This window comes from Oncorhynchus mykiss, chromosome 17, assembly GCF_057628025.1.
Source record: "Oncorhynchus mykiss isolate SJ-2025 chromosome 17, ASM5762802v1, whole genome shotgun sequence".
Lineage (NCBI taxonomy): Eukaryota > Metazoa > Chordata > Actinopteri > Salmoniformes > Salmonidae > Oncorhynchus > Oncorhynchus mykiss.
In genome coordinates, this window is record NC_143038.1 from 75,777,492 (window position 1) to 75,798,077 (window position 20,586).

Here is a 20,586-nt window from a genome sequence, read left to right on the forward strand (position 1 = left end):
AAGAGGCTGTGATGTGGTGAGGGGGGTAAGAGGCTGTCAAGTGGTGAGGTAAGGGAAGAGGCTGTGACGTGGTGAGGAGGGGGGGAGAGGCTGTGACGTGGTGAGGGGGGTAAGAGGCTGTGACGTGGTGAGGAGTGGAAGAGCTTGTGACGTGGTGAGGTAAGGAAGAGGCTGTGACGTTGTGAGGAGGGGGAGAGGCTGTGACGTGGTGAGGAGGGGGGGAAGATGCTGTGATGTGGTGAGGGGGGGAAGAGGCTGTGATGTGGTGAGGGGGGGAAGAGGCTGTGACGTGGTGAGGAGGGGGGGAAGATGCTGTGATGTGGTGGGGGGAGGAGGCTGTGACGTGGTGAGGAGGGGAAGAGGCTGTGACGTGGTGAAGGAGGAAGAGGCTGTGACGTGGTGAGGAGGGGAAGGGGCTGTGACGTGGTGAGGAGGGGAAGAGGCTGTGACGTGGTGAGGGGGGGAAGAGGCTGTGATGTGGTGAGGGGGGGAAGAGGCTGTGACGTGGTGAGGGGGGGAAGAGGCTGTGACGTGGTGAGGAGGGGAAGAGGCTGTGACGTGGTGAGGAGGGGAAGGGGCTGTGACGTGGTGAGGAGGGGAAGAGGCTGTGACGTGGTGAGGGGGGGAAGAGGCTGTGATGTGGTGAGGGGGGGAAGAGGCTGTGACGTGGTGAGGAGGGGGGGGGAAGATGCTGTGATGTGGTGGGGGGAGGAGGCTGTGACGTGGTGAGGAGGGGAAGAGGCTGTGACTTGGTGAGGGGGGAAGAGGCTGTGACGTGGTGAGGAGGGGAAGGGGCTGTGACGTGGTGAGGAGGGGAAGAGGCTGTGACGTGGTGAGGAGGGGAAGAGGCTGTGATGTGGTGAGTAGGGGAAGAGGCTGTGACGTGGTGAGGAGGGGGGGAAGATGCTGTGATGTGGTGGGGGGGGGCTGTGACGTGGTGAGGAGGGGAAGGGAGGCTGTGACGTGGTGAGGGGGGGCTGTGACGTGGTGAGGAGGGGAAGAGAGGCTGTGACGTGGTGAGGAGAGGGGGGGAGAGGCTGTGACGTGGTGAGGAGGGGAAGAGAGGCTGTGACGTGGTGAGGAGAGGGGGGGAGAGGCTGTGACGTGGTGAGGGGAGGGGAGGAAGAGGCTGTGACATGGACTGGAAAACTGGACTGGAAAACTGGAAATTCCAGGTGAAACACACTTGTCTATTCACCATGTCAGCTAAGTGCCACGCACGCACAACAGACAAACACAAACAAACACTAAGTATAAAGAACCATCAAACATTTGTTCTTTAAAATTGCCTGCGAAGCAGGTTAATATATTCCATGAACTAAACATACAATTTCACGTCACATAATTAAGCAGGAAATCTGGGTGTATTTCACAAATGAATTCCTATCATTAAAGGGCCAGAACAAGAGACTGAAAGAGCTTTGTCAAAGTCTTCTGCTAGTTTCTAATGGTTATTTTTCTGCTTTCTGAAGTCATGAGTAAGCTGCACACTAAAACAACGTGAGCTAAATGAGAGTAAATGATGAGTAATTCTGTTAGCCAGGGACAGTAACCAGCTCTACCGTCAGCCCTGTTTGTCCCAAATGGAACCCTATATATGGATCATCCTTGAGATAAAGGTCCCACAGTTGACAGTGCATGTCAGAGCAAAAACCAAGCCATGAAGTGGAAGGAATTGTCTGTAGAGCTCTGAGACAGGATTGTGTCGAGGCACAGATCTGGGTAAGGTTACCAAGACATATCTGCCTTATAAAGGTCCCCAAAAACACAGTGAACTCCATCATTCTTAAATGGAAGAAGTCTGGAACCACCAAGACTCTTCATAGAGCTGGCCGCCAGGCCAAACTGAGCAGTAGGGGGGGAAGCACCTTGGTCAAGGAGGTGACCAAGAACACAATGGTCACTCTGACAGAGCTCCAGAGTTCCTCTGTGGATATGGGAGAACCTTCCTGAAGGACAATCTGCTGCAGCAATCCACCAAATCAGGACTTTATGGTAGAGTGGCCAGACGGAAGCCACTCCTCAGTAAAAAAACACATGACAGCCCTCTTGGAGTTTGCCAAAAGGCATCTAACGGACTCTCAGACCATGAGAAACAAGATGATCTGGTCTGATGAAACCAAGATAGAACACTTTGGCTTGAATACCAAGCGTCACGTCTGGAGGAAACCTGGCACCATCCCAACGGTGAGAAATGGTGGTGGCAGCATCATGCTGTTGGGATGTTTTTCAGCAGCAGGGACTGGGAGACAAGTCAGGATCAAGGGAAAGATGAACAGAGCAAAGTACAGAGAGATCGTTGATGAAAACCTGGTCCAGAGCGATCAGGACCTCAGACTGGGGTAAATGTTCACCTTCTAACAGGACAAGGACCCTAAGCACACAGCCAAGACAACACAGGAGTGACTTTGGGACAAGTCTCTGAATGTCCTTAAGTGGCCCAACCAGAGCCTGGAATGAACACGATCGAACATCTCTGGAGAGAAAAAAGCTGTGCAGCAACATTCCTTATCAACCTGACAGAACTTGAGAGGATCTGCAGAGAAGAATGGGAGAAACTCCCCAAACATAGGTATGCCAACCTTGATGGCTGAGCATATTATATTTATTCAATTTTAGAACAAGGCTGTAATGTAACAAAATGTGGAAAAAGTCAGTGGGTCTGAAAACTTTCTGAATGCACTGTGATGTCTAATCATTAGGGCCTCTATAGACTGTTGTCTTCTCATTAGGGCCTCTATAGACTGTTGTCTCCTCATTAGGGCCTCTATAGACTGTTGTCTCCTCATTAAATCAAAATCAAATCAAATCAAATTTATTTATATAGCCCTTTGTACATCATCTGATATCTCAAAGTGCTGTACAGAAACCCAGCCTAAAACCACAAGCAGCAAGCAATGCAGGTGTAGAAGCACGGTGGCTAGGAAAAACTCCCTAGAAAGGCCAAAACCTAGGAAGAAACCTAGAGAGGAACCAGGCTATGTGGGGTGGCCAGTCCTCTTCTGGCTGTGCCGGGTGGAGATTATAACAGAACATGGCCAAGATGTTCAAATGTTCATAAATGACCAGCATGGTCCAATAATAATAAGGCAGAACAGTTGAAACTGGAGCAGCAGCACGGCCAGGTGGACTGGGGACAGCAAGGAGTCATCATGTCAGGTAGTCCTGAGGCATGGTCCTAGGGCTCAGGTCCTCCGAGAGAGAGAAAGAAAGAAAGACTTAGCGAGAACACACTTAAATTCACACAGGACACCGAATAGGACAGAAGAAGTACTCCAGATATAACAAACTGACCCTAGCCCCCGACACATAAACTACTGCAGCATAAATACTGGAGGCTGAGACAGGAGGGGTCAGGAGACACTGTGGCCCCATCCGAGGACACCCCCGGACAGGGCCAAACTGGAAGGATATAACCCCACACACTTTGCCAAAGCACAGCCCCCACACCACTAGAGGGATATCTTCAACCACCAACTTAGGGCCTCTATAGACTGATGTCTCCTCATTAGGGGCTCTATAGACTGATATCTCCTCATTAGGGCCTCTATAGACTGATGTCTCCTCATTAGGGCCTCTATAGACTGATGTCTCCTCATTAGGGGCTCTATAGACTGTTGTCTCCTCATTAGGGCCTCTATAGACTGTTGTCTCCTCACTAGGGCCTCTATAGACTGTTGTCTCCTCACTAGGGCCTCTATAGACTGATGTCTCCTCATTAGGGCCTATACTGACTGTTGTCTCCTCATCTGAACCAATCGTCCACCGCAGGAGCCTCGGTCTGATTCTGATACCACGGTGCCAGAACCGGCATGTACCCCGATACACACTGAAAGGGGGAGAGGTTAGTGGAGGAGTGGCGGAGCAAGTCCTGCGCCATCTCTGCCCGGGGCAAGAACACTGCCCACTCCCCCGGCCGGTCCTGGCAATAGGAACACAGAAAACTGCCCACATCCTGGTTCACTCACTCTCTGCCCATTACTGACGGGGAGAAAACCTGAGGTGAGGCTGATCGAGACCCTCAAACGTTCCATGAACACCCTCCAGACTCTCGAAGTGAACTGCAGACCTCGTTCAGACACTATATCCTCAGGAACCTCGTAGTGCTGGAAGACGTAAACAGAGCCTCCGCAGTTTGTAGGGCCGTAGGGAGACCGGGCAGAGGGAGGAGACGACAGGACTTAGAGAAACGATCCCTCTTTATGTCCAAAAAACTCAGTTTAAATTGGCTACAGATGAGAACTACAGATGAGAAATTGGTTCAAGCATTTCCACATGTTTTTCCTGCTTGTGTGTTAACGAGGGCACAATCTCGCAAGCTAGGAGATGTGGTGGATTTGGCTAGTTCCATTTTTGAGAATGTTAAGGTAGAAGACAATGCACCAAGTATGCCTTCTGCAATGCAGACAGTTTTTACCCCTGTAAAAACTAAGGCAGGGGAAAACGAAATTGTGCCCCAATTACATTACATTCTTTTGTCTGTCACCCCTGAGAAGGTGATTGAATGTCAAAAAGAAGACACCAGTCTTCGCAAGTGTTTTGCTTTGGTAATTTCCATTGAGGAAGCTAAAACTAGAGAGGCCGCCTACTTCATGGAAGCAGGAGTTTTGATGCGTAAATGGGCATCTCATGACACCATTAACGACTGGAGTGAAGTGTGTCAAGTGGTTGTTCCTACACCGTTCCGACAGCAGGTGCTGTCACTCGCCCATGACCAGGCGTGGTCTGGACACTTGGTGATCACAAAGACTTATAACCGGGTCCTTCGTCATTTCTTCTGGCCAGGTTTGAAGTCTGACGTGGTCCAATTTTGTAAAACATGTCACATATGCCAACTCACTGGGAAAGTGAATCAAACAGTTCCACGAGCGCCACTCTGCCCGATTCCTGTGGTGGGGGAACCGTTTGAAAGAGTGATAATTGATTGTGTAGATCCATTGCCGAAAACCAGGTCAGGTAACCAGTTCCTACTAACAATAATGTGCAGTGCTACTCGATACCCAGAGGCTATTCCTCTCCGTACTATAACGGCTAAGACTGTGGTGAAGGCACTAGTGAAGTTCTTCTCTACGTTTGGACTCCCTAAAGTAATCCAAACTGATCAGGGATCCAACTTCATGTCTAAACTGTTTTCAAATGTGTTAAAGACATTGTGTATTTCCCATCAGGTCTCTAGTCAGTATCATCCAGAGAGTCAAGGGGCTCTAGAACGCTGGCATCAGACGCTGAAGGCAATGCTACGCAAGTATTGTATGGATACCAGTACTGATTGGGATGAGGGGGTGCCCTTTGTCTTATTTGCTATAAGGGAAACGATACAAGAGTCCTTAGGGTTCAGCCCTGCTGACCTTGTATTTGGACACACGCCACAGGGTCCGCTTAAAGTTTTGAAGGAGCATATCTTAACTCCTACACCCAGTAGCGCCCCTAAAAATGTGTTGGAATATGACAGTAAGAAGCGGGAGAGACTGCACGCCGCATGTGCGTTAGCCCAAAAGTCTCTCTCCTCGTCTCAAAAACGCATGAAGTTGCATTATGACAAAAAGGCTGTTGGCCGTTCATTTGCACCAGGGGATCAAGGTTTAGTTTTGTTGCCAATCCCTGGCTCATCTCTGTCAGCACGTTTTTCTGGACCATATCTGGTGGAAAAGAAAATCAATGACACCAATTATGTGATAAAGACACCAGATAGAAGGCGTTCTTCCCATGTGTGTCATGTTAACATGCTGAAAACATATTATGTGCGTGATTCTCCAGACAGCTCCTCAAGTAAGCCGGTCCAGACCGCCGTCTCCAGTGTGGCTGCGGTGGTGCTGAAGCCTGGCTGGGACCTAGATGAGGATAAGGAGGACGGGTTGGAGTTACGCCATACGTTACAGCAAGGTGAACGCCTATGTAATTCAGAGATGCTGAAGAAGTTACCCTCTCAAATGGAACATTTGGATAATGATCAAACTAAGGATCTTATCCTATTGATAAACAGTTTTCTCAGTGTGTTTCAGGACATTCCAAGTCGCACATCCATCTTGGAACATGACGTGGATGTGGGGAACGCTGTTCCTATACGTCAGCATCCGTACCGGGTTAGTGCTAAGAAAAGGGAGGTAATGAAAAGTGAGGTAGCTTATTTATTACAGAATGACATGGCAAAACTCAGTAACAGCTCCTGGAGTTCCCCATGTATTCTTGTTCCTAAGCCTGACGGTACATCCCGCTTATGTACGGACTATCGTCGCGTAAATGCAGTTACAAAGTCGGATTCTTTTCCTCTACCTCGCTTAGATGACTCTATTGATAGAATTGGCTCTGCTGCTTACGTGAGTAAGTTAGATTTGCTAAAAGGTTATTGGCAGGTGCCTCTGACCTCTCGAGCTTCTGACATATCGGCTTTTGTTACACCAGATAACTTTGTACAATACACTGTGATGCCCTTTGGCATGTGTAATGCACCTGCTACTTTTCAGCGGCTAGTTAACATTGTGTTTGCAGATCTGCCAAATTGTACTGCTTACCTTGACAATGTGGTGATTCATTCGTCTACTTGGTCTGATCATCTCTCCACTTTGAAAAGTGTGTTTCAGCGGTTGGAGAATGCTTCTTTAACCCTCAATTTGGCCAAGTGTGAGTTTGGGAAGGTAACTGTGACTTACTTAGGTAAACAAGTGGGACGAGGTCAAGTGCGCCCAGTAACTGGCAAAGTGGAAGCAATTGTTGCTTTTCCTGCTCCCACGACTCGCCGCCAGTTACGCAGATTCCTGGGGATGGTAGGGTACTATCGTACCTTCTGTAAGAATTTCTCGACGGTAGTAGCTCCCCTTTCATCTCTGCTTAGTCCCAAGGTACCATTCAAGTGGTCCAAGGACTGTAACTACGCTTTTGAGTCCGCTAAAGTGTTACTTTGTAGTGCCCCAGTGCTTGCCGCCCCCAACTTTGACAAACCTTTTAAGTTGGAGGTAGATGCTAGTATAGTGGGGGTGGGAGCGGTTCTCTTACAGGAAGATGAAGACGGAGTGGATCGGCCCGTCAGTTTCTTCTCCCGTAAGTTCAACTCGTGTCAGTCAAGGTACTCTACAATTGAGCAAGAGACGCTGGCTTTATTGCTTGCCTTACAGTTCTTTGAGGTATATGTGGGCTCCAGTGCCTTGCCTGTTATGGTCTTCACGGACCATAATCCATTGGTGTTCTTGAAGCAAATGTACAACCAGAACCGCCGCCTTATGCGGTGGGCTCTGATTGTACAAGGATATAATGGCTTCCTGAAATCCCTCAAGCAGCTGATTGGTCGACTCCAGGGCTAATTGGAGAGCTGACCCTGCCCCCTCGTCAAGACGCAGCTGTCTCCAATTACCCATTCCTTCCGAAGCTATATAAAAGCCAGTGTTCTGTTCAGGAGAGAGAGATTTTTTGGAGGTAGGGATTACTGAGAGAGATTTGCTGGGAGGTCATTGCAGAGCGATTGTTTGTGATAGAGAGATTTGCTGGGAGGTCATTGCAGAGCGATTGATTGTGATAGAGAGATTTTTGCTGGAGGTGGATTTGCTGGGAGTTCATTGCTGGGAAGTGGTATGTTCTGTGAGTTTATTGCTCAGGTAGAGCTTAGTTGATGTCCTTTGTTTCTTAGTTTGTTTGTAAAATTGTTTAATATTCTGTTTCATTTGTTCCCAAGGGGAAAGGGGAAGGCACCTTGGGAGTGCTTAGGCAAGAGGCCCGCGGGCATACATATACCCGTAGTATATTCATTGTCTAGGCACACTAGGTAAGACCTGGGCGGATCACCCCCTGTATTTTGGTTAGGGCACCAGGTGGTGCTAAATTAGGTAAGTAGTGGGTAGGCAGGTAAGATAAGGAGAGGGGGGGGGCTTTGAGATTTACTTTCTTTGCTTTGGTTCCATCCAGCCCCTTTTCCCCATATTACCGTGTAAAGGAATAAAGTCCTTGTAAACGGTACCACATTCTGTCTGTTGTCATCCTTACTCGCACCTACAGTCCATACCTTTTTCACTTCCCGGGGAGCTTAGTTGTAGCAGGGTGTTGCGTTCCCTCTTCATAGAGGCGTGCGTAACAGCGTTATGTTCAGTAATGCATTGTCTCAAATAACATCCAGTGAATTTGCAGAGAGCCAAATCAAATTACAGAAATACACATCATAAACATTGATGAAAGATACAAGTGTATCCGATCGTATCCGATACGATTAAAGATAAACTTCTTGTTAATCCAGCCACTGTGTCCGATTTCAAAAAGGCTTTACGGCGAAAGCAAACCATACTATTATCTGAGGATAGCACCCCATCAAACAAACACAGACAATCATATTTCATCCCGCCAGGCGTGACACAAAACTCAGAAATAAAGATATAATTCATGCCTTACCTTTGAAGATCTTCTTTTGTTGGCACTCCAATATGTCCCATAAACATCACAAATAGTCCTTTTGTTCGATAAATTCCATGGTTATACACTCAACCCTCATTCTGAACAGCCCTACTTCTTCATTACACAAAGGAAAAACATCAACCAATTTCAAAAGACTGGATCCACATAGAAAACCCATTGAATAGAGAGTGACCTCAAAAAAAGATTTTCCTGGATGGTTTGTCCTCGGGGTTTCTTCTGCCAAATAAGTTCTGTTATACTCACAGACATCATTCAAACAGTTTTAGAAACTTCAGACTGTTTTCTATCCTAATCTACAAATCATATGCATATCCTAGCCTCTGGGCCTGAGTAGCAGGTAGTTAACTTTGGGCAAGCATTTCATCCGGACGTGAAAATACCGCCCCCTAGCCTAGAGAGGTTTAACTGTCTGTTCCCCCATGTTTGTTTGTATGTAAGACGGTCCGTTATTGTGGGGTCGCATTATTCTGTTGTATTTGTCTATTTTGAGTCAATTACGTTTATTACTCATATCTGATGTCCTGCACCTGACTCCTCTACACCAGCTACACATAGGGTTGATTACATATACTACATACTGCACTAGCTGGTCTCTGGTCTAAAGTAGTATACTATATAAGGAATAGGGGCCATTTCAGACACAATCTGTCTGTCTATTTGAAGAGCTTCTTCATGGTTTCAAGACAGGCTAGTGACCAATTCAATAACTCACAGCAGGAAATGAAACGTACACAACCAAAACAGACATGAGTTCCACCAATCAGAGAAGGACTTCCTAAAAACACCACTTCGGTACAGCTACGACCAGAAGTGACCCTAAGCCTTTTCCTAACCTTTAACCTCATTCTCCTTACCTGCTACGTTAATTCCCCTAACATGCTGCATAAATTATCCTAACCTGCAACGTTAATTCCCCTAACATGCTGCATAAATTCTCCTAACCTGCAACGTTAATTCCCCTAACATGCTGCATAAATTCTCCTAACCTGCAACGAAGAATTCAATTCTGGTTATTGCTTTATCAAAGTGATGTGTTTTTAGGGAATCTCATATGCAAGAATGCATACAGGGTTCTCTGAGACATGATTAGACAGAGAGTGATTTCAGTCATGTACTGCACACATCAAAACCAAGGACAGTGGAATGTTTAGGGTTTGTTTTGTGTTTTAGGAAATAGTAGTGTAGAATGTGTAGTGTATTAACACCCCCAACTCTATCTGGGGTCCATAAATAGTTGGATATCAGACAGTTACTTTCCTAATGTAATGATAATAATAAGCTATTTCACAACTCTAAGACAGGGTTATTTTAAAGTGGATGTATTTATTAACCAATAAATATAATTCCAGGATAAAAACCTGCTCTTCAAACAGAACAGATGAATTAAACATGTCCAATGAGGATAAACAAATCCAACATCCCTGATTTGGGGGACTGGAAATGATGCAGACAATTACATTGATAAAAGAAACAATATGCAATATTAAAGCTGTTCTAAAATGATGTCATAATAAATACTAAACCTCCACTTCCCTTCACGCAGTAATACACCTTTTATCAAATCATTAAACATCTATTATAAACATTGTTCACAGTATATTGTATTGTACACAGAACACATTGTACAATACACAGTCTCTAACCTTCACCCCTCTATCTATCTATCTATCTATCTATCTATCTATCTATCTATCTATCTATCTATCTATCTATCTATCTATTCAATTCAATTCAAGGGGTTTTATTGGCATGGGAAACATGTGTTAACATTGCCAAAGCAAGTGAGGTAGATAATATACAAAAGTGAAATAAACAATAAAAATTAACAGTAATTATTACACATACAGAAGTTTCAAAACAATAAAGACATTACAAATGTCATATTATACATATGTGTACAGTGTACAATGTTGTAACAATGTACAAATGGTTAAAGTACGCAAGGGAAAATAAATAAGCATAAATATCTATCTATCTATCTATCTATCTATCTATCTATCTATCTGTCTATCTATCTATCTATCTATCTATCTATCTGTCTATCTATCTATCTATCTATCTATCTATCTATCTGTCTATCTGTCTATGTGTCTGTCTGTCTGTCTGTCTGTCTGTCTGTCTGTCTGTCTGTCTGTCTGTCTGTCTGTCTGTCTGTCTGTCTGTCTGTCTGTCTATTTATCTGTCTGTCTGTCTATCTATTTATCTGTCTGTCTGTCTATCTATTTGTCTGTCTGTCTGTCTATCTATTTATCTGTCTGTCTGTCTGTCTGTCCATCTATTCATAACTTCCTTTATCTTTCTTTCTTCCTCAATCCATTTAATATCTTATTTTTTTATTTCCTCCACCTATCCATCCTTTATTATTAATATTAAAATGTAACCCATATTTTAACAGGTAAGTTGACTGAGAACATTACACATACCCAAAGTCAATCAAACACAAAGCATATGAATAATTGGTTCAATCTTGCTTCATTATGTAAAGTCACCGGTCGGTCCTGTTTTGTGATTTAGCTTCATTACTCAATGAGTATCTCCTGCTCTGAAATGGGAAAATCCAGTCTTCTTTTTCTCTGCTCTTCGTCTTCTCGGTTTACAGTACATTGTGCGTCATCCTCCTCAGGAAATTCTGTAGTTTGAGCCTCAGGCCACAATGCCTTGATGGAGAACTAGAGGACAGGAGAGAAGGGGAAAAAAACAGAAGAGAGAGAGAGAGAGAGAGAGAGAGAGAGAGAGAGAGAGAGAGAGAGAGAGAGAGAGAGAGACCAAAAGATACAGAACAAAATGTAAGGAAGATCAGAGAACAGAGGAAGGTTTCTCCAGGTTTCTAAATCAGTCTATCAATCCATCCACCTTTGCCTGGGGTACTCACCATGTGTACTGTGTAGTGGTCCGTGTCTGTCTGTTAGCTCCCTTCCACTCTTCCTCCTCTTCCTGTTGTCTGTCTAGTATCTGGTCCCAGATCTCAGTGTTAACCCACAGCGACCCCGGCAGGGTGAGGCTGGGCTCGGTGCAGGTGATCCAACGGCACAGGGGGCAGCAGACTGTCAGTAGGCCGCTTTGGAGCCTGGACATCGCCTGCAAGCACAGCCCACAGAATGTGTGCTTACAGTGGAGCATCCGAGGGATCTTCTCCCTGCGAGAGTAGGGCTGGAGGCAGACACAGCACTCCATGTCCTCGCTCATCAGACCCATAGCTGGCTGGCTGGGGTGTGGATGGATGGATGGATGGACGGATGGATGTATGGACAGCTGGAGCGCAGAGGAATTCTGGACGGAGTGTCAGTGTCTTGGCAGGAAGACGTGGGGTTTAAACGCTGGTCTGAGGTCAGTGTTCCCCTTGTGGTTTAATAAGGTCCTGGTTTGGATTTGATGAGGATGAGCTGATCCTAGATCTGTGCTTCGGAGCGTAGGTCAGGAACCTGCAAAAGACATTAAGATGTTAAATTAAATTAGACTCAGTGACTTCATCACTGGCACTATGTAAACATATCTAATGTGATACCGTGTCTTAAATCAACAGGTTGTCAGGTTTTTCTGATTAGACATGAAGAAAAAAATATCTTGAAAAATATCACACACATTTATAACATCCATAGTTATCAGATATAGACAAACCTTTTCACTTTTATCATTATCAATGAGAGAGAATATTTTACTTACAGTTTCTGGAAGATTTTCAGCCCAGTGACCAACTATCCTACGACAAAACTTTGTGTTTGAGAGAGAAGAGTGTGTGTGCTCCTATTTAAAGCTTTGAGGGAGGAGACAAAATTGTGTTATTTTCCCAGAAAGGGCGGTCTCTCACCTCCTCTACTCTCAGGTGAGGCAGGAAAGTTCCATGGAACGAGTTAAACACTTCTAGGTCACTTCTATAGCATAGTAGGACACTTCAGGAGAATTGCCAGGGTTGCGTATTGACATTTTCAGGGCAGGTGTTCATGTCTACAAAGGGCACGTACACTGAGTGTACAAAACATTAAGAACACATGCTCTTTCCTTGACATAGACTGAGTGTACAAAACATTAAGAACACCTGCACTTTCCTTGACATAGACTGAGTGTACAAAACATTAAGAACACCTGCTCTTTCCTTGACATAGACTGAGTGTACAAAACATTAAGAACACCTGCTCTTTCCTTGACATAGACTGAGTGTACAAATGGTGTTCCTAATGTTTGGTACACTCAGTGTAAGTCCAGTTTATGACGGATCAATATGTGAAGGGGAATTTCCACTAGAGAGGGGGAAGCACTTATACAACCCTTTCTGTGGACTTGTAGATCCTATCTGTGGACTTGTAGAACCCTCTCTGTGGACTTGTAGAACCCTCTCTGTGGACTTGTAGAACCTACTCTGTGGTACTTGTAGAACCCTCTCTGTGGACTTGTAGAACCCTCTCTGTGGACTTGTAGAACCCTCTCTGTGGACTTGTATATCCTCTCTGTGGACTTGTAGATCCTATCTGTGGACTTGTAGATCCTCTCTGTGGACTTGTAGATCCTCTCTGTGGACTTGTAGAATCCTATCTGTAGACTTGTAGATCCTACATGTGGACTTGTAGATCCTGCATGTGGACTTGTAGATCCTACATGTGGACTTGTAGATCCTCTCTGTGGACTTGTAGATCCTCTCTGTGGACTTGTAGATCCTATCTGTGTACTTGTAGATCCTATCTGTGTACTTGTAGATCCTATCTCTGGACTTGTAGATCCTATCTGTGGACTTGTAGATCCTATCTGTGGACTTGTAGATCCTATCTGTGGACTTGTAGATCCCTCTCTGTGGACTTATAGATCCTCTCTGTGGACTTGTAGATTCTTTCTGTGGACTTGTAGATCCTATCTGTGTACTTGTAGATCCTATCTGTGTACTTGTAGATCCTATCTGTGTACTTGTAGATCCTATCTGTGTACTTGTAGATCCTATCTGTGTACTTGTAGATCCTATCTGTGGACTTGTAGATCCCTCTCTGTGGACTTATAGATCCTATCTGTGGACTTGTAGATCCTCTCTGTGGACTTGTAGATCCTCTCTGTGGACTTGTAGATCCTATCTGTGGACTTGTATTTACTATCTGTGTACTTGTAGATCCTATCTGTGGACTTGTAGATCCTATCTGTGTACTTGTAGATCCTATCTGTGTACTTGTATATCCTATCTGTGGACTTGTAGATGCCTCTCTGTGGACTTATAGATCCTCTCTGTGGACTTGTAGATTCTTTCTGTGGACTTGTAGATCCTCTCTGTGGACTTGTAGATCCTCTCTGTGGACTTGTAGATCCTCTCTGTGGACTTGTAGATTCTTTCTGTGGACTGGTAGATCCTCTCTGTGGACTTGTAGATCCTCTCTGTGGACTTGTAGAACACACTCTGTGGACTTGTAGATCCCTCTCTGTGGACTTGTAGATCCCTCTCTGTGGACTTGTAGAACCCTCTCTGTGTACATGCCTGGTTATTGTAGTGTTAATGTACAGAATCAGTTCAATGGAAGCCAAACCTCTTCTAGATAAGAGACACAGTTCAATGGAAGAAGTTTGTTGAACTTCTCCTATGACCCTTTAATGACTCACTTATCTTACAGCACATTGTTGACCTGTATATTGTGAATGAGGTTTATTACAGTGTATATGGACCCCAGGACTCCATGGAAATGTCAGGTGTTAATGAGTGAGTGGGCTATCCAGTTGTTTTTTACCATAAACATCTGATGAATTGATGGATGAATGAAACACCAATCAGGAGAGTTTCAGGCTGCTGTGTTGTTTTAGTTTTAAAGTCACGTGTTTCTAATAAAATCAAGTCACAAATTCAGTGGAAACCTTGTAAACAACCCCCCTAACCAGTCAATTAGAAAACAGTCTCCCTGTTGAAACCGGAGTGTTTTTGAATTGACAATTTATGACGGCTCTACTTTTTGTTCAACTGGAAATTCCAGGTGAAACAAGATTGTCTATTCACCATGTCAGCTAAGTGCCACGCACGCACAACAGACACACACAAACAAACACTAAGTATAAAGAACCACCAAACATTTGCTCTTTAAAATCACCTGCGAAGCAGGTTAATATATTCCATGAACGAAACATACAATTTCACGTCACATAATTAAGCAGGAAATGTGGGTGTATCTCACAAATGAATTCCTATCATTAAAGTGCCAGAACAAGAGACTGAAAGAGCTTTGTCAAAGTCTTCTGCTAGTTTCTAATGGTTATTTTTCTGCTTTCTGACGTCATGAGTAAGCTGCACACTAAAACAACGTGAGCTAAATGACAGTAAATGATGAGTAATTCTGTTAGCCAGGGACGGTAACCAGCTCTACCGTCAGCCCTGTTTGTCCCAAATGGAACCCTATTCCCTACATAGTGCACTACTTTAAAGGCAAAGGCTCTGGTCAAAAGCAGTGCACTATCTATGGAATAGAATAGCAATTGGGACACACCCAGGGACAACAGAGCTGCCTATTTCTCTGTCAGACACCTCAAGGCTATTAATTATCAAGAAAAGTTAAGAAAAACAAATCAAATAGGAGCCATAAAATATACATATTAAACACAAATATTATATATAGGGTCTATATAGACTGTTGTCTCCTCATTAGGGTCTATATAGACTGTTGTTTCCTCATTAGGGTCTATATAGACTGTTGTCTCCTCATTAGGGTCTATATAGACTGTTGTCTCCTCATTAGGGTCTATATAGACTGTTGCCTCCTCACTAGGGTCTATATAGACTGTTGTCTCCTCATTAGGGTCTATATAGACTGTTGTCTCCTCATTAGGGTCTATATAGACTGTTGTCTCCTCACTAGGGTCTATATAGACTGTTGTCTCCTCATTAGGGTCTATATAGACTGTTGTCTCCTCATTATGGCCTATATAGACTGTTGTCTCCTCATTAGGGTCTATATAGACTGTTGTCTCCTCATTAGGGTCTATATAGACTGTTGCCTCCTCACTAGGGTCTATATAGACTGTTGTCTCCTCACTAGGGTCTATATAGACTGTTGTCTCCTCATTAGGGTCTATATAGACTGTTGTCTCCTCACTAGGGTCTATATAGACTGTTGTCTCCTCACTAGGGTCTATATAGACTGTTGTCTCCTCATTAGGGTCTATATAGACTGTTGTCTCCTCATTAAGGTCTATATAGACTGTTGTCTCCTCATTAGGGTCTATATAGACTGTTGTCTCCTCATTAGGGTCTATATAGACTGTTGTCTCCTCACTAGGGTCTATATAGACTGTTGTCTCCTCATTAGGGTCTATATAGACTGTTGTCTCCTCATTAGGGCCTGTATAGACTGTTGTCTCCTCATTATGGCCTATATAGACTGTTGTCTCCTCATTAGGGCCTATATAGACTGTTGTCTCCTCATTAGGGCCTGTATAGACTGTTGTCTCCTCATTAGGGCCTGTATAGACTGTTGTCTCCTCATTACGGTCTATATAGTTGTGGTGGGGGGGGGAGAGACTATGACGTGGTGAGGAGGGGAAGAGGCTGTGATGATGTGAGGTGGGGAAGAGGCTGTGACGATGTGAGGAGGGGAAGAGGCTGTGACGTGGTGAGGGGGGAAGAGGCTGTGACGTGGTGAGGGGGGGAAGAGGCTGTGATGTGGTGAGGGGGGGAAGAGGCTGTGACGTGGTGAGGAGGGGGGGGAAGATGCTGTGATGTGGCGGGGGGAGGAGGCTGTGACGTGGTGAGGAGGGGAAGAGGCTGTGACGTGGTGAGTAGGGGAAGAGGCTGTGACGTGGTGAGGAGGGGGGGAAGATGCTGTGATGTGGTGGGGGGTGGGGGGCTGTGACGTGGTGAGGAGGGGAAGGGAGGCTGTGACGTGGTGAGGGTGGGGGCTGTGACGTGGTGAGGAGGGGAAGAGAGGCTGTGACGTGGTGAGGAGAGGGGGGGGAGGCTGTGACGTGGTGAGGGGAGGGGAGGAAGAGGCTGTGACATGGTGAGGGGGGGAAGAGGCTGTGATGTGGTGAGGGGGGTAAGAGGCTGTCAAGTGGTGAGGTAAGGGAAGAGGCTGTGACGTGGTGAGGAGGGGGGGAGAGGCTGTGACGTGGTGAGGGGGGTAAGAGGCTGTGACGTGGTGAGGAGTGGAAGAGCTTGTGACGTGGTGAGGTAAGGAAGAGGCTGTGACGTTGTGAGGAGGGGGAGAGGCTGTGACGTGGTGAGGAGGGGGGGAAGATGCTGTGATGTGGTGAGGGGGGGAAGAGGCTGTGATGTGGTGAGGGGGGGAAGAGGCTGTGACGTGGTGAGGAGGGGGGGAAGATGCTGTGATGTGGTGGGGGGAGGAGGCTGTGACGTGGTGAGGAGGGGAAGAGGCTGTGACGTGGTGAAGGAGGAAGAGGCTGTGACGTGGTGAGGAGGGGAAGGGGCTGTGACGTGGTGAGGAGGGGAAGGGGCTGTGACGTGGTGAGGGGGGGAAGAGGCTGTGATGTGGTGAGGGGGGGAAGAGGCTGTGACGTGGTGAGGGGGGGAAGAGGCTGTGACGTGGTGAGGAGGGGAAGAGGCTGTGACGTGGTGAGGAGGGGAAGAGGCTGTGACGTGGTGAAGGAGGAAGAGGCTGTGACGTGGTGAGGAGGGGAAGGGGCTGTGACGTGGTGAGGAGGGGAAGAGGCTGTGACGTGGTGAGGGGGGGAAGAGGCTGTGATGTGGTGAGGGGGGGAAGAGGCTGTGACGTGGTGAGGGGGGGAAGAGGCTGTGACGTGGTGAGGAGGGGAAGAGGCTGTGACGTGGTGAGGAGGGGAAGGGGCTGTGACGTGGTGAGGAGGGGAAGAGGCTGTGACGTGGTGGGGGGGAAGAGGCTGTGATGTGGTGAGGGGGGGAAGAGGCTGTGACGTGGTGAGGAGGGGGGGAAAGATGCTGTGATGTGGTGGGGGGAGGAGGCTGTGACGTGGTGAGGAGGGGAAGAGGCTGTGACTTGGTGAGGGGGGAAGAGGCTGTGACGTGGTGAGGAGGGGAAGGGGCTGTGACGTGGTGAGGAGGGGAAGAGGCTGTGACGTGGTGAGGAGGGGAAGAGGCTGTGATGTGGTGAGTAGGGGAAGAGGCTGTGACGTGGTGAGGAGGGGGGGAAGATGCTGTGATGTGGTGGGGGGGGGGGCTGTGACGTGGTGAGGAGGGGAAGGGAGGCTGTGACGTGGTGAGGGGGGGGCTGTGACGTGGTGAGGAGGGGAAGAGAGGCTGTGACGTGGTGAGGAGAGGGGGGGAGAGGCTGTGACGTGGTGAGGAGGGGAAGAGAGGCTGTGACGTGGTGAGGAGAGGGGGGGAGAGGCTGTGACGTGGTGAGGGGATGGGAGGAAGAGGCTGTGACATGGTGAGGGGGGTAAGAGGCTGTCAAGTGGTGAGGTAAGGGAAGAGGCTGTGACGTGTTGAGGAGGGGGGGGAGAGGCTGTGACGTGGTGAGGGGGGTAAGAGGCTGTGACGTGGTGAGGAGTGGAAGAGCTTGTGACGTGGTGAGGTAAGGAAGAGGCTGTGACTTTGTGAGGAGGGGGAGAGGCTGTGACGTGGTGAGGAGGGGGGGAAGATGCTGTGATGTGGTGGGGGGGGGGCTGTGACGTGGTGAGGGGGGGGAGGCTGTGACGTGGTGAGGGGGGGGAGAGGCTGTGACATGGTGAGGGGGGGAAGAGGCTGTGATGTGGTGAGGGGGGTAAGAGGCTGTGACGAGGTGAGGAGGGGAAGAGGCTGTGACGTGGTGAGGAGGGGAAGAGGCTGTGACGTGGTGAGGAGGGGGGTAAGATGCTGTGATGTTGTGTGGGGGGGGGGGGCTGTGACGTGGTTTGGAGGGGGGGGGAGGCTCTGAGGAAGGGGGAGAGGCTGTGACGTGGTGAGGGGGGGAAGAGGTCGTGACGTGGTGAGGAGGGGAAGAGGCTGTAACGTGGTGAGGAGGGGAAGAGGCTGTGACGTGGTGAGGAGGGGGGGAAGATGCTGTGATGTGACGTGGTGAGGAGGGGGGGGAGAGGCTGTGACGTGGTGAGGGGGGGAAGAGGCTGTGACGTGGTGAGGGGGGGAAGAGGCTGTGACGTGGTGAGGAGGGGAAGAGGCTGTGACGTGGTGAGGGGGGGAAGAGGCTGTGACGTGGTGAGGAGGGGAAGAGGCTGTGACGTGGTGAGGAGGGGGGGGAAGATGCTGTGATGTGGTGGGGGGGAGGCTGTGACGTGGTGAGGAGGGGAAGAGAGGCTGTGAAGTGGTGAGGAGGGGAAGATGCTGTGACGTGGTGAGGGGGGGGGGGGGGAGGCTGTGACGTGGTGGGGGCGAGGGGGGGGGGTAGCCTAGCAGTTCAGAACGTTGTGCCCGTAACTGAAAGGTCCCTTGTTTGAATAACAAGATGGAACAATCTGCCATCTTGCATTTGATTATGTCCTGAGCCGGTCCCCAGTCCTGAGCCGGTCCCCAGTCCGGGGCCTGTGGCGGCGTCCCCAGTCCGGGGCCTGTGGCGGCGTCCCCAGTCCGGGGCCTGTGGCGGCGTCCTCAGTCCGGGGCCTGTGGCGGCGTCCCCAGTCCGGGGCCTGCGGCGTCGTCCCCAGTCCGGGGCCTGCGGCGGCGTCCCCAGTCCGGGGCCTGCGGCGCCGTCCTCAGTCCGGGGCCTGCGGCGACAGTCCCCAGTCCGGGGCCTGTGGCGGCGTCCCCAGTCCGGGGCCTGTGGCGGCGTCCTCAGTCCGGGGCCTGTGGCGGCGTCCCCAGTCCGGGGCCTGCGGCGGCGTCCCCAGTCCGGGGCCTGCGGCGGCGTCCTCAGTCCGGGGCCTGTGGCGGCGTCCCCAGTCCGGGGCCTGTGGCGGCGTCCCCAGTCCGGGGCCTGTGGCGGCGTCCCCAGTCCGGGGCCTGTGGCGGCGTCCTCAGTCCGGGGCCTGTGGCGGCGTCCTCAGTCCGGGGCCTGTGGCGGCGTCCTCAGTCCGGGGCTTGTGGCGGCGTCCCCAGTCCGGGGCCTGCGGCGACGGTCCCCAGTCCGGGGCCTGCGGCGACGGTCCCCAGTCCGGGACCTGCGGCGACGGTCCTCTGGCGATGATCTGCGGCCCGGTTACTCCAGTGAAGGTCCATGCTCTAGGGCCGCCATCAAAGCGGAGGGGGGGTCTACGTCCCGCACCAGAGCCGCCGCCGTAAAGGGATGCCCACCCAGGGTGTGACTAGGGTGGGCATTCTAGTTTATTTATTTCTATGTTGGTGTGGTTCCCAATCAGAGGCAGCTGTCTATCATTGTCTCTGATTGGGGATCTGATTGGATAAGTTGTCCTTTTTCGTTTGGGTTTTGTGGGTAGTTGTTTTCTGTATAGTTTATGCACCTTACAAAACTGATATGGATTTAATATCTGTCAAAAATATTGGACATGGCCTCAACACTCAAATAGCATTAAAAATTGTCCTTATTTAGCATATCAAAAAACCATATCAAGATCCTGAAATGGACCTCAGTCAAGAGACTATGCATTGTATGTGCTGAGAAAAATATACTCTGTAGGCCCTCTGTTAGTATTTGTCATCGTATAGAGAAAATAAGATGTACACATAGGCCTATCTCAGGATATCTAATGAGGCAATATCCGGCCTTACCATGTATGATGTCCTGAGGGAATCCTAAAAATGAATTGTGCATAAAATAAAAATATGGATCTAATATTTGTCAAATTAATTATCTGTAATCAATATAGCTTATTATCTTGAAACACAGATATGGGGTGTATACAGACAGTATTTGTCAACAGTAAGAGAGAATATAGGATGTAATATATCTCAGGATATTGAATGAGTCCATATCCGGCCATAGGAAATGTCCGTGTGTGATATTCAGAGAAATCCTAATATCATGTTTAAAAAAACAACATCTGGATTCAGAATCTGTCAAAACTCAAACAATGTATTGGAAATTGTATGTATTCTCTAGTCAGTAGTTGTGTAGTTGTGGTCAGTAGTTGTGTAGTTGTGGTCAGTAGTTGTGGTCAGTAGTTGCGTGGTTGTGGTCAGTAGTTGAGTATTTGTGGTCAGTCGTTGTGGGCTGTAGTTGTGGTCAGTAGTTGTGTGGTTGTGGTCAGTAGTTGTGTGGTTGTGGTCAGTAGTTGTGTGGTTGTGGTCAGTAGTTGTGTGGTTGTGGTCAGTAGTTGTGTGGTTGTGGTCAGTAGTTGTGTGGTTGTGGTCAGTAGTTGTGTGGCTGTGGACTGTAGTTGTGGTCAGTAGTTGTGTAGTTGTGGTCA

General features: G+C 48.1%; 1 protein-coding gene and 1 long non-coding RNA gene across 2 annotated transcripts in view; one reads left to right on the forward strand and one right to left on the reverse strand.

Annotated features, from left to right (window-relative positions):
- Window positions 1–20,586, forward strand: part of LOC149976510 (uncharacterized) — a 989,396-nt gene that overhangs the window by 44,193 nt on the left and 924,617 nt on the right. The gene's annotated exons all lie outside the window — the stretch shown is intronic.
- LOC149976513 (E3 ubiquitin-protein ligase RNF186-like) lies at window positions 9,704–11,706 on the reverse strand. Its single transcript, XM_090204323.1, has 2 exons — window positions 11,270–11,706; window positions 9,704–11,066 (listed from the first exon to the last, which is right to left on the reverse strand). The coding sequence occupies exons 1-2, from the start codon at window positions 11,590–11,592 to the stop codon at window positions 10,991–10,993; spliced, it is 399 nt and encodes a 132-aa protein (XP_090060449.1). The 5' UTR covers window positions 11,593–11,706; the 3' UTR covers window positions 9,704–10,990.

Coding starts and splice junctions, on each gene's coding strand:
- LOC149976513 (XM_090204323.1), bottom strand. CDS start 11,592: ATGGGTCTGATGAGCGAGGACATGGAGTGCTGTGTCTGCCTCCAGCCC. Junction 11,067..11,269: donor ACCACTACACAGTACACATG/GTGAGTACCCCA, acceptor CCTGTCCTCTAG/TTCTCCATCAAGGCATTGTG.